This window comes from Ursus arctos, unplaced genomic scaffold, assembly GCF_023065955.2.
Source record: "Ursus arctos isolate Adak ecotype North America unplaced genomic scaffold, UrsArc2.0 scaffold_1, whole genome shotgun sequence".
NCBI lineage: Eukaryota > Metazoa > Chordata > Mammalia > Carnivora > Ursidae > Ursus > Ursus arctos.
This window is the reverse complement of record NW_026622763.1, coordinates 39,658,215-39,674,214: the sequence shown is the minus strand read 5'-3', so window position 1 is coordinate 39,674,214 and position 16,000 is coordinate 39,658,215. Positions and strand designations below refer to the sequence as shown.

Here is a 16,000-nt window from a genome sequence, read left to right as displayed (position 1 = left end):
TTACTGTAAAAACCACTAGACATGACTAGTTGAACCTAGTGGATATGGAACAAAAATTTATGGAAAATGGTATTTTTACTTAAAGTACCATTTGACTAGTCTGTTGCCCTGGAGGTGCCCTAAAAAGATGTTAATTTAGTTTGGTGCTACCACAGGTTGGGTTCTCAGGAAGGAGATGCTGAGGCAGAGCTTGAGGTGCTAGATATTCATTAGGGATCCATATCCGTGAAAGGAAGAAGGAAGCAGGATTGGGCAGATGAAAAAGTCAGTTTCAATGCAGGTGAAACAAAGTCTGCGTCAATCCTGCAGGGAGCTCTGGATTAAATATTGCCGATGGGGGTGACCCACATTGGGTCCAAACTGGTCTGACGTTATAATCCTGCCTTGTTCAGTCATTGGGTATAGGCTGCCCCAGCAATGGTATACCTTTGGACAAGGTTACTCTCTGAAACTGAGTCCAACTCTGAAAGAAGGGAGAGCTGAGCATCGAGTGCTTTCTAGAAGTGGATGGTACATCCGAGCATCAGCCACAAAGGCTGATTTGTTTAATGGTAGTAGTGAGTCACTTGGCCTGGCTGCTTTATTTTTAAATTTATGCAGTTTTTTTCCTCCTAGGAACTCAGGATAATTTTTTAATCACAAAATATTTATCAGTCACTGAGACAATCCAAGAGAGGAGGATTAAAATGTCAGAGGTTGGAAGGAGACACCAAGACAGGAAAGGTATAGAGGGAAAAAACTAATGGAAGGAAGCTTCTAGAACTTGGAGAAGCAAATTTTATTAAATACAAAGAGTTATAGCACCCAGTCGTGGGCCTTGTTATAAAAAATACTATAATTAACACATCTTTAAAAATGTTTGGAAAATAACATTGTGAAATTTTAGCTGTCTCTTGTTTCTTTGACAGATATGGAGGACTTGAATAAAAGAGATCAACCATTCATGACAATTCAGAAAAATGATAGCGCAGGTATTTTTTCTACTTCCAAATCTGTTCTATGATTTATAGTGGATTATGCATGATGTAAAGTTGGAATGTTGATTTTCAAAATTTTAATGGAAAGCTCATTGTTTGGACATACCAAAGGTTTCTCCAATTCCCTTACAATGCTTGCTTTAATCTTCAACAGTGGTCAAGAAAACCATACTTTCCTTTACTGTGCTTGTCCTTAAATCATTTGGAGTTTACTTAAAGTCATGTGATTCATGTTATACTTATTTTATATGGTATGGATTAATTATTCATATAGTTGGGGCAAAAGTGCGTTGTGTTTTTTTGCTTAAGTTACTCAGATTATTATACTTTTTGCTACTTGGCCTTTGAGTACCTTCTACTTATGTTTTACTTTTTCAGAACAGCTAATATCATACTAAACTAGGACATTTGATGTATTTGGATGGAGAATGCCCACCTGATCGTTTTATATCATTTTATTCTTATTTGGCCTATTAAATTTTTTAGCTTTCAGTTTCAACCTTTTTTCAAATTTACGTGAAATTATTTACATTTTTTTCTGTTAGAAATGCAGCTATGACTTAAAAAATCTAATTAATTTGATTCATAATAAGATGAAATTTAAATATTCACAGTTGATGCCTAAAACTTTTTAAATAAAAAGAATGGTCACACTTTGTATCTTGGCATTAATTTTCTAAAATTCTCAATATACTTACTAAAATGGAAATATTCCCTTTCTGTTCTTTTAGAAGTAATTTTATGCAAGGTATATAGTGGTAATTATTTTTAAAGTTTCCAGAGATAGAGGTTCAAATATACTATGAATGTTGTACTATTATTTCTTGTTTTTGCTTAAAAATATTCAAAAATAAGACCTGCAATTTACATGTTGCCATAGCTATATTTAGACTTCCAATAATATGATACTATTTCTTTGTCATTTTCTGTTTTTAATGAAAAACAGATAATCTGGTGTTCCGTATGAAAAATGGAGTGAGAAGCACCAAGTATAAACCAGTAGACTATCAACAGTTGCATGCATTAACGGAAGCAAAAAAATTAGCTTCTGCCTCTATAGAGCTAAAGGTTAGAAGTGTGTATGTGTGTATGTGTGTTTTGGAAACTTGAGTTTTCAGGAAGTAAAATGATATTTATAATGTAAATGTGAAAGTAAATGACATTCTAAATAGTTTTTAGAATCTTCCAACTATTAATAATAGTGAATAGCAGCTAGTGTTTATTGAATGCTCTCGGACACTGTGCTATATAGTTTACATGCATTCCTCAGTTAATGTTCATAACAACCCCAAGGTCTTTACTTTTAGAAAGATAGCTATTTTATTAGCTTTCAACAATTTCTAACTTACTCTGAAAAATAAGAATTGCAAATAAGTGCTAGCCATGGATTATCATCTGATTTAAGGCTCCTTTTGCAACATGCTACAAATATGCCCTCAGGTGCCTCTCTTTTCTACAATTCCCTTTTTTGCCCTGATCTCCAAAAAGGTGAACCTGGACTAGTTTTGAAAGGGGTTTATGTGCAAGTGATTGTGCACAGTACTTTAGGACCATGTATGATTTAGGATTACTCATACAGTATGTTTCTCTCTTGTACACATAATAAAGTACATTACAAACAACATTTTCATTGCTTGGTTGCATTAAAAATCTAATTGGGCAAAGTGACATATTAAGTAATTTATAAGTTTTCATTTGCATTTAGCGTTTTTTGTGTTATATTAGTTTTGTATGGCTTTTTATGGTTAATGTCTTTTTAAAAAGGCAAATATTATGATTCCAAAGTGCATTTCGTACCTGTTCTAAAGAAATGACTATCTATCCATGAGCTATATCCCCTCAAACTAAGGAGACTTCTTAAAAAGGGCCTTATTTGTTCAGCTCAGATATAACTTTAAAAGAACTGGATGTTTTCAGGACATTGAAAGAAATTTTATGGGAAAATCACTTAACTATCATCCTAATAAAACTATTTTCATATTTCTAACTTCTATTCTGACCCATTGTATATACATCACATATATGCATTCACATATAGACATAAACATAGACATGCATATTTTTTTCTCCCATGATAAACATAGACATGAAATCCTGTATACTTTCCCCCTAACACTTTGCCACATACCTTTATAATATTTATTTATTATGTAATATTTAATTACTCTTATAAATAAATATTTATTACGTGGCTCGATAATACAATAATGATCAAAATACATCCCCTACCCTCATGGCATGTACTGTTTGCAGGAGAGGAGGAGGAAAGTCAGTGTTTATCAAATAATAAAAACATGCTGTCTGGTGTATACTAACAGGATTTGATCCTAGTTGAGTGGGAAGGCTTTTCTGAGGCAATGACATTGGAATTGGGATTTCAAGGCCAATAAAAATGAAGCCAAAACAGGAGTGATGAGTACTTCAAATAGTAAAAGATACATGCCTTATCACATTCCAATTTTTGGATATTTGGATTGTATCTAATTTTATAATATTGGAAATCATACTTTGGTAAATATCTTCTTGCAGAGACACTTTTCATGTTTTAGAATCCTTCACCCTCAAAGGATAAATTCCCATGATTGAAATGTTTGGGCCAAAAAAATATGAATGTTTTTTAAAAAGTTCTTTCCCAAAGTGTTAACCACAGATACTTCCTCTACACCCTGTCAGTATTGGAATATATACATATGTATGCATATATATACATATACTTCTTAAATATTATCTATATATCTGTCCATCCATCATGTACAAAAACACATTTTTTTGGCTGAATGTAGAATGGTTGAGTGTCAAAACTCAGTGCTTGGTCACAGTGAATTTCTCTTTGGTAAAAGAATCACTATCAAAGAATAAACATGTTTAAAAATCTTAATTATTGATGTGGCTTTCAATTTTTGATATTAAGCGCAAGGGCAGTAATTTCTCAGCCCTGTCAGCTGCTAGATTACTTCTCTCTGGTCACTGTGTTTGTTGCATATTTGTGAGATTAAACAGATGATCACTTTCAAGTGACACTTTAAATAACATCAGTAACCTTTTTGTTCATAGGATATAATTCAGGAAAAAGCTTTTTAGTTACATATTTTCTGGAAATAACCGTACCTGGGATTTATAGCTTGGCAAATCTCAAAAATCCCTTGTCTTCAACTACTGAAAATGGCTCACAGTCTGTAGCAATCATTTCGATAAGCTTTTTGTTTCCATTTTTAGTCTCCATAGATTCATAATGATAAGGAATTGTCCTGTTAAAGCATTTTTATAGTATCTGTTGTTTTGAATCTCAGTTAGTGAGAACAAAATGTATCCTGGATACTTCATCATTTTCTAGTACTTTCCTCTTCCCTTTTATAGTTTTCATTTTTTAGTATAGCTGGACTAAGAAAGATGTATTGAGAATGTTGTTTCATGTGAGTTTTGGTCTTTCCTTCTCATTTAATTTAGAGATAGCAAGTTGATATTTTGCTTTTAATTGACTCTTATAAAATGTGAACAATTTCTAAAAAGGACAGTTCCTTGAAAGATTCATGGCTTAAATGGAATCAGATAACTGGAAATTAAGTATAATTCTTAAAGTTTATTTTGTTTAATGTTATGAATGCTAACATAGATACCAATCAGTCTACACCAACTAGGATTATGATTATAATATCATCTCTGTTACTCTTTTTTATATTGTTACTTGCATTTTTATAAAATATGCATTGGCTCAAGAAGAATATTTTTCTTCCTGATGTTACAGAGTTAATGCATTCTTTCAATATTTATATTAAATATCAATTCATTTCCTATTTTTTAAACTAATTAAATGTGTTATTTTCTAGCAGATGAAATTAACAGCTTTAACAACCATTGTTAATTATTATAGCAGTATATTCTGGCAATATTAAATGCAAACATACTTAAACTGAAGGATAGAATGTTAACATTTAAAGCGTGTAAGGGAGGTGTTTGCTTCAAGTTGGATCTAGAGTACATAGTTATATTTGAAAATAAACCAACAATAATTAATTTCTTACAATTATTATTATTAATTAACAGTAAATTCAGGAGACTTGCTTAGTTTCTATTACTGATATTGGTATATTGGTCAGATGTGTCTATGTCATTGATCATGCACAATTTCTGGGCTGCCAGATAAGACACTGATGTGAGCATAGAGTGATCTAGTCTGTCACAGGCTGAGACTGAACCTGAAGCCAAAGAGTAGATTTGGGCTGGAAACTGAGACCAATTTTTGGTGCATTATATGTTAGCTGTTCATTTCTAGTTTAGGTTATGTCGAAAAGAGATCTTTATAATTATTTTTATTTGAATGGCTTTGATTTGCAAGAATGAATATTTCTCGTTGTCCATCGAAGTATCTGTCTACTAATTCTTTTTTTTAAAACCTTATCAGAAATTATAAGTATATGCAAAATTAGAGTGAATGATTAATCTCTATGTAATTTATCCAGCTTCAACTGTGATCAACTCTTGGCTGTTGTTTTCTCTATACTCCTTACCACAACTTTCCCCTGTGCCAGGTTATTTTGAAGTAGATCTCAGGCATCATAATATTTAACCATAAATATTTCAGCATGTATCTCTAAAGATGAGGGCTAAACAGCCCCACCCCAAGCCCTATAATAGCATTACCATTAGGATACTAATAATTTCATAATTTCAAATATCCAGTGTTGAATTTCCATGATTGTCTTCAATTTTCTTTTTTACTTAAAGCTTGTTCAAGTCAGTATCTAAGTAAGATCCATATATTACAGTTAATTTTTTTTTTTTAGGTCTCCTCTATCCTCTTGTATTTTTGTAATTTATTTTCTGAAAAAATTGTATTGTTTGTCTTTTATATTTTCTTACGCTCTGGATTTTGCTGATTACATCCTGATGGTGTCATTTAACATGTTTTTCTGTCTCTTGCATTTCCAGTTAATTGGCAGTTATATCTGGAGATCTGATGAGATTCAGGTTCAATTTATTTTGGCAGGATCACTGATTGATGGAATTTTTGTACTGCAGTCTTTTTCCATCACAAATAGTGCTGCAGTGAATAGTTTCGTTCATTTATCTTTTTATACTTTTGTCGGTATGGTCTTCAGATAGATTTCTATAAGTAAAGTTGCTAGGTCAGAGGGTAAATCCATATGAAATTTCACTCTACACCTCCAGATACCCTTCTGTGGGAGGTTGCACCATTTTGCATTCCTACCAGCAACAAGAAAGAGTGTGTTTCCCTATAGCCTCACAGAGTGTTCTGTGACACATTTGGAGTTTTGCTAGCCTGATAGATGAGAAATTGTATCTTAGTGTAGTTGAGTTTTTTTCTTTTTATTTATGTTAACAGTTCTTTATATACCTAACTGTTCTTTTACCTTTGTTGAGGTATAACTCACACATAGTTAAGTGCACAGATCTTAAGTGTACATCTCAATGAATTTTGACAAATGTATATACGTATGTAACCAACATTTAAGTTGTCTACTAGTTATTGTTGCTTTTATTTAAAGATGGGTCATCTGGCCCAAAGGGTTTTCATGGCATTTTGAGGTGCCTATTTAGAGTCTGATTATCTTGGATCATCACAATAAACCACATAGGAACCTCTAGTTTCTTATTCCTTAATGAATTTATTATTTTTGCTATTTTTAATTCATCAGAATTCTGCATAAATCATCATCCACCTTAAATACTGATCTCATATGGCTTATTGGCCAGCAAAATACATTGGAATCACCTGGAAATCTATTGATAAAGATACAACTTTAAATCTTTCTGTTCTTTTAAGACTTTATTTTTCTTCATTTTTGGCCTGAGGACAGAAGTAGAGTCAGTGAGTAAACTTACAAAAAATCAGGATGTTCTTTAAAATATTGGAAGTGTCTAGTGAAAAATAGTAGCTTTATTTTCACTTTTATAGTCTACTTAATTGGTCTCACCCTGGGCTGAAAGGCAACAACATTGATTTTTTTTTAAGCTATAAAAATGTGTCTACGTCTTTCACCAATGTGTTTTAGTTTTTTTATACAACATGGACCAAATATGTCAAAGAAATTTAATTTTAAAAGTTGTGTCTGCTGCAACAAACTTTAAAGGCTGTAGGTGGCAAGTAGTTGGAATGGGTTTCAGGCATCTTAAAGCAAACGCTAGAGTGTCAGATTTTAGAAACACTATGGACTTTTAGGTTTTCAGTAGGTAGAAAAAGGATTGCTGACTTTTCCTGTAGGGTCCAGTTCTTACTTATTTACTTTTTTAAAAGATTTATTTATTTGAGAGATAGAGAGTGAACGAGAGAGAGAGAGAGAGAGAGCTCACAAGCCAGGGAGAGAGACGGAGGGAGCAACAGACTCCCTGCTAAGGCCGGAGCCTTAGGGGGGCTGATCCCAGCACCTTGGGATCATGACCTCAGCTGAAGGCAGATGCTTAACTGACTGAGCCATCCAGGCGCCCCTCCTGTTCTTATTTAAATGTACTTTTCATAATTGTAGCACTCTTAAGACCTCCTGAGGAAAAGATTTGACTTTGACTCCATGTTTTTGTTTTCTTATACCCCTAATTTTGAATCAGTAACCAGAACAGTGGAAAGATAAACTCAAGGTTAAAGCAATCAGTCAATGACAGCTAGAAATAGCATGCATTATAAAGAGTCTTTTTAGGACTTGTCTTCTGAAGTTTTTATATCTTCAGCATTGATCTGTTAAAGCTTCTAGGGTACTAAGTATTCAAGTAGTACAGAAAACAAAAATATGCATATTTCATCAAATTTCTGATTTGAGAGTAGCACTTTTGTAGATGTTTAGAAGTACTAATATGGAGTTTGTGAATTCAGCAAACACATGAGTATCAGTCTAACCAGGAAACAGACATTGAGGATTTAGAGTAGAGGGGTCTTTAATGCAGGAAATGGTTACACAGGTGTAGAGCTGAGAAGCCAAACAAGGGACCATAAAGCAATACAGAGGTTGACAACAGCAGAAGTCACTGCCTTGCGTGGGTCAAAAGGACATTAGAAAAAGCAAGGCTGTACCACCTCCTGTGGGCTGAGTTTACCCAGAAATTGTTGGAACCATAGAACTGTCAAGAAAAGTTAGAGCAATGGAGAAGATAGAGATGCTTCTGGAGACCACTCTGAGAGTAGAAAAGGCAGGCAGAGTAATCCTGGGGCTTCTCCTTTCCTCCCTCCCTCCAGTCTCCTAAACCAGTGTCTCCCTTTGGCTGAAACCAGCTGGAATCCTGCACTAGTAGGGTTGTCTGGGAAACAGGCTGCTCTGTGACATGGAGCAGATCAGGGAGATGGCCAAGAACGGATATTAAGGCAAACAGATCCAGGCCTGATACAACTTGTCAACAAACCCCAAAGCACTAATTATGGACTACATTTTTAAAAAGCCATAAAATTTGGGGAAAATTTAAATTTAATTTAAAATGTGGTCTCCAATGTCACATGATTTTTCACAATTTCTTTGTTAAATTCCTTCAAATAAATGTTTGCCTAAATTTTTAAAATGTTTGGCTAAATTTTTTTAAACTTTATTTATGAAGTCATGGAGTTGAAAGATTAAAATTGCATGTTCAAGGTCATATTTCTAGTAGGTGCTGAAGCTGAAACTAAAGCCAGGCTTGCTAACAACTTGTCCAATTAACTTTTCCCCATCTTCTGCTGAAGGATCATATAAAAGCCAATCTGAACACCAGGGTTCTATGTGTTTCTGATGTTTATGAGCTTTATGATCATGACCAGTTTTTTTTAACCTCTCTGAATTTCAGTGTCCTCATATGTCAAATGGGAATAATGATGCCCATAATGCCTGGCAGGGAAGATGTATCAAAAAGATGAGAGAATACGTGGAATGGAAAGCTCTTGAAAAATTTTCTGTGACTGTGTGAATTAAGGTGTTTTTTTATTTTCTGTAAGGAAAATAGAATGACATCGCCTTTTTTTCCATAAATACTTTAAAGACAATTCTTAATTTGGACAGTATTCCAAACCATTTTCTCTTTCACCTTCTGCTTTTTGTTTAATGAATTACGTATGTTAAGGTGGAATTTGTGTTAGAAGTCACACTAATAGGGTTGAAAAAGGATAAATATTTAACTTAGAAATTACAGATTAAACAATTTCATTGTGGACAACACACTTAGAAAACATTGGAATTGCTCCTTTTTTGTTCTTCTAAATCTAGATCAGGAAAGCAGTGCAGACTTCAAAGATCTCTAAGGAACAAACACTAATAAAACAACACAAGCAAGTGTGGTGGCAGGAACACCAACGGCTAGCTGACATCAGGTAAGAACGGAGGAAATCTTTACAGGAACATGTGAGACTTGCTAAGAGTTGCCCTTACTTAGTTAGATGTTCTATAACTTTCCATGTTAATTAAACTATTAAAAAGCATTAAAGTTATGGTTTGTGACTCAAATTAAAATTCCTTCATTTCCTCAATTTAATTTGAAATCCAGCGAATACGCTAATATGGCTTTTGCGTTCCTTAGGAAAAAAAAGATAATCTTCTATATCTGCTGGTGATTTACTCTTCTACACTCCCTCTCATACTCGTAATTATTTCTATATATACCCTTAGCACATTGAATTATAATATCTTGTTTACAAGTTTGTCTTCCCTGTGAAGTGGCAAACAGGGGCAAATATCCTAACAGTTTTATCTTTTCATTGCAGGGTTCATATGAGGAGATATAGAAAAGCTTTCAATAAATGAATGAACGAATGAACTAAGGGGTTCAAGTTCACTGATTTCTAGATGTAGCTGCATCATGACTAACTTAGTCAATTTGCATTTTTGATTTCTATTGTTATTTCCAGCACTTGTTTCAAGATAAAGCAACAAAGTAACGATCCTATCCTTGTTTTTAATTGTAATCTTTGAAAAATACATTTCTTTCAAAGGTCAGGGCAAAAAGAGAAGGCAGATGTGTTTCCCCTCCATTTGAAGCATATATACTAGTTTTAATGATGGTGGTATTTATAAAGTATGCTTTAAAAAATGTGTATTTTTAATCATATATTTTATATTAAAATAGATCATTTTGTGGTCTTATCCTAAGTCAAATTTCCAAAGGTCATTAACTTTACTTTTGATAGGTACTTTTGTAGGTACTTTTCAAATTGGTAGGAGTTTCTTATTCTGGCAAGAGATTCCTAACTGTGGACTAGAAGGCTCATGATTGGAAATGGTTTTACATCATTGTAAAACTTAAAACATAGAAAAACATAATTATATAGACTCCATCACCATGCTGCCAACACAAAAACAAATCAGACCCATTATATCTCTCAGAAAGTCACCTTTTATGGAGAGAATGTTTGAGCCCATTAGACCATTTTTTTTTTTTCAAAATTTGTATAACTTGGTAGAAAGGAAAGCCACTAGGAAGTTTTTGTTATGGTGCTAACTGATGAAAGCTCAAAGGTAAAGGAAGACACTGGTGGAAGTTTTTATCTTGGCTGTTCCACATGCTTCTAAATGTGTGCATTAGCTGTTCTAGAGCTAGAGAGAAAAGGCATATACATATCATTATAGAAAATAGTTCTTTTGGTTGACCTGGAATGACACAAAGGCAATGGAAGGGAGGAGCATTCAAGTAGTAGCCTTAATGTCTTGAAACTTGTAAGTGCTGAAAATTGGACAAAAAGAAGAATTCTAAGATAATTTTCTGTGTTATTCTAGAAAGACTAATTTCAATATGTTTTCAGTGAAATTAAAAACTAATAGTGAAAGGAGGAAAGTTAGAGAAGTGGCTGGATTTGTGGAGAATTTAGGGACCACCAGGAAATCAGGAGCGCGAGCTCTAACCTTTAAAAACCTATACTCTGTTTTAATAAAAGATTAAAAGTAAAATATTTTTATGCCTCACCATAAGAGAGTCTATTTGAGAATCTCAGGCCCACAGAAGGTAGGGGACTACAATGACATTGAACTTTTGTTGGGTTATTTAGTATGTGCCAGGTAATATGGTAAATAATTTATATGCTTTATTTCATTAAGTCTTTATGACAACCCTGCAGAGTAGGTATCATTGCTATCCCCACTTTACAGATGACAGTCTTGAGTTTCAGAGGATCAAAGTTATTCACGGAAGGTAAGTCAGCTAGTTTATGTGAAGATGGCATTGGAGCACTTGCCTTTAACTCCTGTGCTCCATGAACTTGGAGTTCAGAAGCTTATTTCCTCCACAGGGTTCCAGTTATATCACCTGGGGTTCTAACTGGTCTAATCTTGCTAGAAAAAAAATTTTTTTTGCCAAACTTTAATTTTTTGAAATCCGTCCTAAGAAAACTAAACACATAAAATTTCCAAATATATGATATTTAAATATAATATTTAAAACATATAATATTTAAATTTATAAAATTTCGTATTTAAACTTATAAAATTACATTTAGCATTTAATATACTTTCTCAAACTATACCTCTTGGAGACCTTGATATACTCTCTCAGAGGCACTTGCTCCCTTGTTTTAGAGTGACTGGTTTAGAGGTTAAGGAGGGAGTTATTTATACTGACCATGTGGTAAAGAATTACAACTTTATTTTAATCAGAATTGTTGAATCATAAAATTTGGAAGGTTTATCTGTACACTTTACTACTTGTATGATAATTCCTAAAGGAATGTTTTCTAACCAAATATCTTAGAAATACATACAGTCTCTTGCTCACAGTTTTAGTTTTATTTTATTTTATTTTTTACAATTTTAGTTTTAAAACATTATTTCAAAATTATCTCCTTTTTACAGAGGAAATCATGGGATTTTACCAACAATTAAATGTCTATAAATGCATCTTTAAAGATAAAATTGACACAAGTATTCATACTGTGTAATTCAGAGCCTCAGAGAAATCTCTAGGCCCAGCTCCTGAGTGACTTCCCCAGCCATCGGTTGTGAGACTCCCTTCTCTGCCTCTGTGGTATGCTCACTTGGGACAGACTCAAGTGAGAAGTGGATCAAATAGCTGAGTATAAGGAACCAAGCTGTCTGACCTGCTGAGTTCCTTCCCTGTGGGAGGGACAGAGCTTTGACCTTCAGCCTGCTCTGGTACCCCAATTTTCTGCAGGTCTCCTGGCTGTTAGTTCCATTAATGGAACTTTAACATACTCTCTTGCTCTACCTTTCATGACCCATGTCCTTTTGCTTACTGTTTGCTTATGGCTTCTGCCTCTACCATTCTTGTACCCCATGTTTTGTTTGTTCTACCCAAATCGGTAACTAAGTGGTTACTCTAGAAATCTCAGGAAGCTCTGGTGATGTTTGCTGTTCTGAGGAGACTGATTCTACACCTAGAACTTTAGCACCATCCTGGAAGGATGAGGACTTGTATGGCAGTAGACACCTGAGAGTTCAGTAACACCCATCACCAGGCTGGTTTACCTTGCAGGTGGTTGCATTCCAACTAGGCAGACCTAGGAAGTAGATTAACATAGCATCTAGGCAGATGGTCACACAAAAACTCAGGAGACTTTTTTGTGGTACCATCAAATTCATTGGTAACAGGGGTAGGCCAAATAGCATTAGGAGGTACTTAAATTGGCAGATTTGGGCACGGAAAGCTGCCTTACATTTGTTCACTCTTCAGATGGGGAAGACGTATGTGCTGCAGAGTTCCAACTTGGAGAACACCGAGACCTGGTCTAGCATGTCAGTGATGAACAGGGCAGGGTTCTCTTCTCCAGAGTTACCATTGTTAATGCTCTTGAATCTACCAGAATGTTTTTTTGAAAGATTTATTTATTTACTTACTTACTTACTTACTTATTTATTTATTTATTTATTTATTTATTTATTTTAGTGGGGTGGGGGAGGGCCAGAGGTAGAGGGGGAAAGAGTCTTAAGCAGACTCCACACTGAGCATAGAGCCCTGTGCAAAGCTTGATCCCACAACCCCGAGATTATGACCTGAGTCTAACGAGTCAGACGCTTAATCGACTGAGCCATCCAGGAGCCCCCCCAACAACAATTTTTGTATTTCCCAAATCATATTCTACAAAACAGAAATATTCTTCAAGATACTCCATTGCAAATAATGAATTTCATGTTCCTATAAATTAGAAAATATATTTCCTACCCTTTTTGGATAAACTCAATGTACTTTAGCATAATCAAGTTTTTGAGAAATCCTGTACTATAGAAACATATCTGATTTTGTTTAGTTTACTATTTCCCATTCCCCCCAACCCCAGCATCTCATAAACATTATTGTTTTATAGAACAATTCGGGAAATGTTAGCCTATATTCACAAGCTAGGTTCAGAGTCTCATAGTTCTTGAGGGCATAAAAAAATTCTTTTGGATTTTGTTGGGCAATCAGGGCAATCAGAGAAAAGGCCTGGTCTTGGCAGATGGGTTATGTTGTTAATCAAGGAAACCAAGATGGAACTTACTAGATTACATGCAAGTAGCAGGTTGATCTCCTGTATGAACAAAGCCAGTTCTGTTGGCTTGTATGTTTTACTATGGTTGTCTGGGTGCTGAAAATTAAAGGGAGCTGAGTTAGATGGTTGATAAGTGCTACGTTTTTCTTTAAACAAATACACCATGAAATAATTTCTGGTTTTAATTCCACAATTATGCACCCATCCTTCATGTAATGGTTTCAAATATATTTCTGGCAAAAATATTTCTGGCAAAAACTACATATTAAAAAAGTAGACAGTGAAGTATCATCTATCTACAATAGAACCCCTTCTTTTTAGATACAAATAAAACCTCTGTCCCACGTAAGTGAGTTGGCTTAGAAAATGGTGGCACATATATAAAATAGAATACTGGGCGGCCATTAAAATAAATGGTAATTGTGAGAATTATTTAGAAATATCTTAAAATGTTATTGAAAAATCCCAATATAAAATGGTAAATATGCCATAATTATAGTTTTTTAAAATATATATGCATGTAGACAAGGACTAGAAACTTATATGCAAAAATAAAAATAATCATTGTATTAAAGTAATTGATGCTATTTTCTTATCTTATATCATTTCTAATATATTCTAGCAAGCATGATAAATCAAAACTCTTTTCTATGATTTCATTAAATCTGCCATAAGCAAGGGATACACTACAATGTTTTTGGATGTCCATTTAGAGCTGGTTATGGTTTTATTCTAAAAATGACCATAGTTAAATACTATGATAAAAAGTCATTAAGATGTATTTCTTTTATTAGTGTATAAAAATAAAACATACTTGTACTCCCATTTCCCTATTTCAGGACTTCATCATCTCTTAACTTTTGAAATAACCTCTTTGTTGGTACAGGTTTACCTGATCCCCTCCCTCTTCATTTTCTGTTTTTATTGACTACCCCTCCTTCCAGCCCATCCTCCATTTGGGACTCTTTCTGAAACACGGATCTGCTTGGCAGTTGAGGTCAGCTTAATATTCCTCAGTGGCTTCCTACTGCCCTAAGCTCTTTCCACACGAAGCAGTGCTAGGATGTGCCATGTGCTTGCCTTTGCTCATGGTGTTACTTCTGCCTGGAGTGTTCACTTATGCCTCTTTCTATCTCAGTGTCTGGCAAGTGTCCAATCCAGGTTAGGAATTTAGTGTATGGTCTGAATGAACAGGTGAATGGGACCACATTAGATTAAATTTCTACTACTAGATGTTTTTTAAATCTATATATGCTTATGATTATTTAAAAAAACTGATGGAGATAATGTCTATTTCAGATGTAAAATGGAATCTGAAATAAAATCCTTTCTCAGTGAAGAGAACATTGGAAAGGAATGTCTTTCTGACCTTACAAATTTTGGTGAGTTGTTTTCCTTTTTGATCCTATATTTAAAGGGGAGTTCCATTTTGAAGATGAAAGTGGGCCACTCACTTTATGTTCTCTTACTATTAACTGCTTGTTTTTTTCTGAAGGCATCCAAAGCTAAATCTGCCCTCTAACGACCTGTTCTTGAAGAAATTTTAAATAATAATGTGTAACCTGGATGTAATTTTGTTTCTCCATAGAACAAGAGTTATCAGAACAATGGAGCTCATATCTTAAAAATGTGATAAATCCTATTCAGCAGTTGAGAGCAGATCTAAAATACAGACAGCATCACATTTCACAGCATTCATACTCACATTTTGAGCTTAACTCAGTGAAAGTACTGGAAGAGGTCAGTATATTACCTTTACTTCTAATAATATAATATTTCATTTTTGTTCCAACTAGAACAGTTTGATATAAGAAACAAATATGTGCCTTGTATTTAAATAGAAGGTATAGCAAATTCTGTCTCTTCAGTATCTTAAACATATCCCTGAATCTGTCCAAGCATGCCTATTTCTCTCCTGAAAAGTCACAGTGGCCTCATGACTAGTCTCCCTGCGCTCATTCTTGCCACTCTTCACAGCGCGTTTTGGGATTCTACCTTCAGTGCAGGGAGATCAAGTCATCCCACTGGTAGATCCCCTCAAAGTTTCTGCTGGACTGTAATTCCTCCCTATACATCCTGCCGTCTCTCTTCTTAAACCTCATCTCCTGTCTGACACTCCTCCTTTCTCCGAGACCTTATCACACTGGGGCTGGCCTCCCATCTATTCCTCAGAGGTGCCAGAGTTCTCATCTCAAGGCCTTTGCATCACCTGTTTTTTCCATCCCACTGATGGCACTTTTTGTCACTTACTTCTTAGCTTAAATGTCCTCTCCCCTGAGAGGCCTGTCCTGATCACCCACACGAGAGAAGCTACAGTCATTCTCTATTATGTTATCCTGTTTTTATGTCACTTACGTCCTCTTGATAACTGTCTTATCTATTTTTTTTTTTAAGATTTTTATTTATTTGAGAGAGAGAGCACAAGCAAGGCAGGGAGGAGCAGAGGGAGAGGGAGAAGGAGACTTGGGAGCCCCATGCAGGGCTCAATCCCAGGACCCTGGGATCATGACCTGAGCCAAAGACAGATGCTTTACTGACTGAGCTACCCAGGTACCCCTTGTCTATTTTTTTATAAGTTTGTTGACTATCTCCCCTGACTAGAGTGTAAGCTCCACAGTCACAGTGGCACTAGACGTCT

The 16,000-nt window shown here is 34.7% G+C and overlaps 1 protein-coding gene across 2 annotated transcripts in view; it reads left to right on the top strand.

Moving 5' to 3' along the window:
• Nucleotides 1-16,000, top strand: part of CCDC148 (coiled-coil domain containing 148) — a 224,724-nt gene that overhangs the window by 66,483 nt on the left and 142,241 nt on the right. Inside the window, exons 2-6 of one of the 2 annotated variants that reach the window (XM_044381556.3) lie at nt 909-971; nt 1,924-2,045; nt 9,158-9,261; nt 14,662-14,744; nt 14,951-15,102. In XM_044381556.3, the coding sequence (XP_044237491.2) occupies nt 909-971; nt 1,924-2,045; nt 9,158-9,261; nt 14,662-14,744; nt 14,951-15,102 (524 nt within the window). The remainder of the gene's footprint in view (nt 1-908; nt 972-1,923; nt 2,046-9,157; nt 9,262-14,661; nt 14,745-14,950; nt 15,103-16,000) is intronic. The other variant, XM_057317926.1, reaches the window with a different exon arrangement.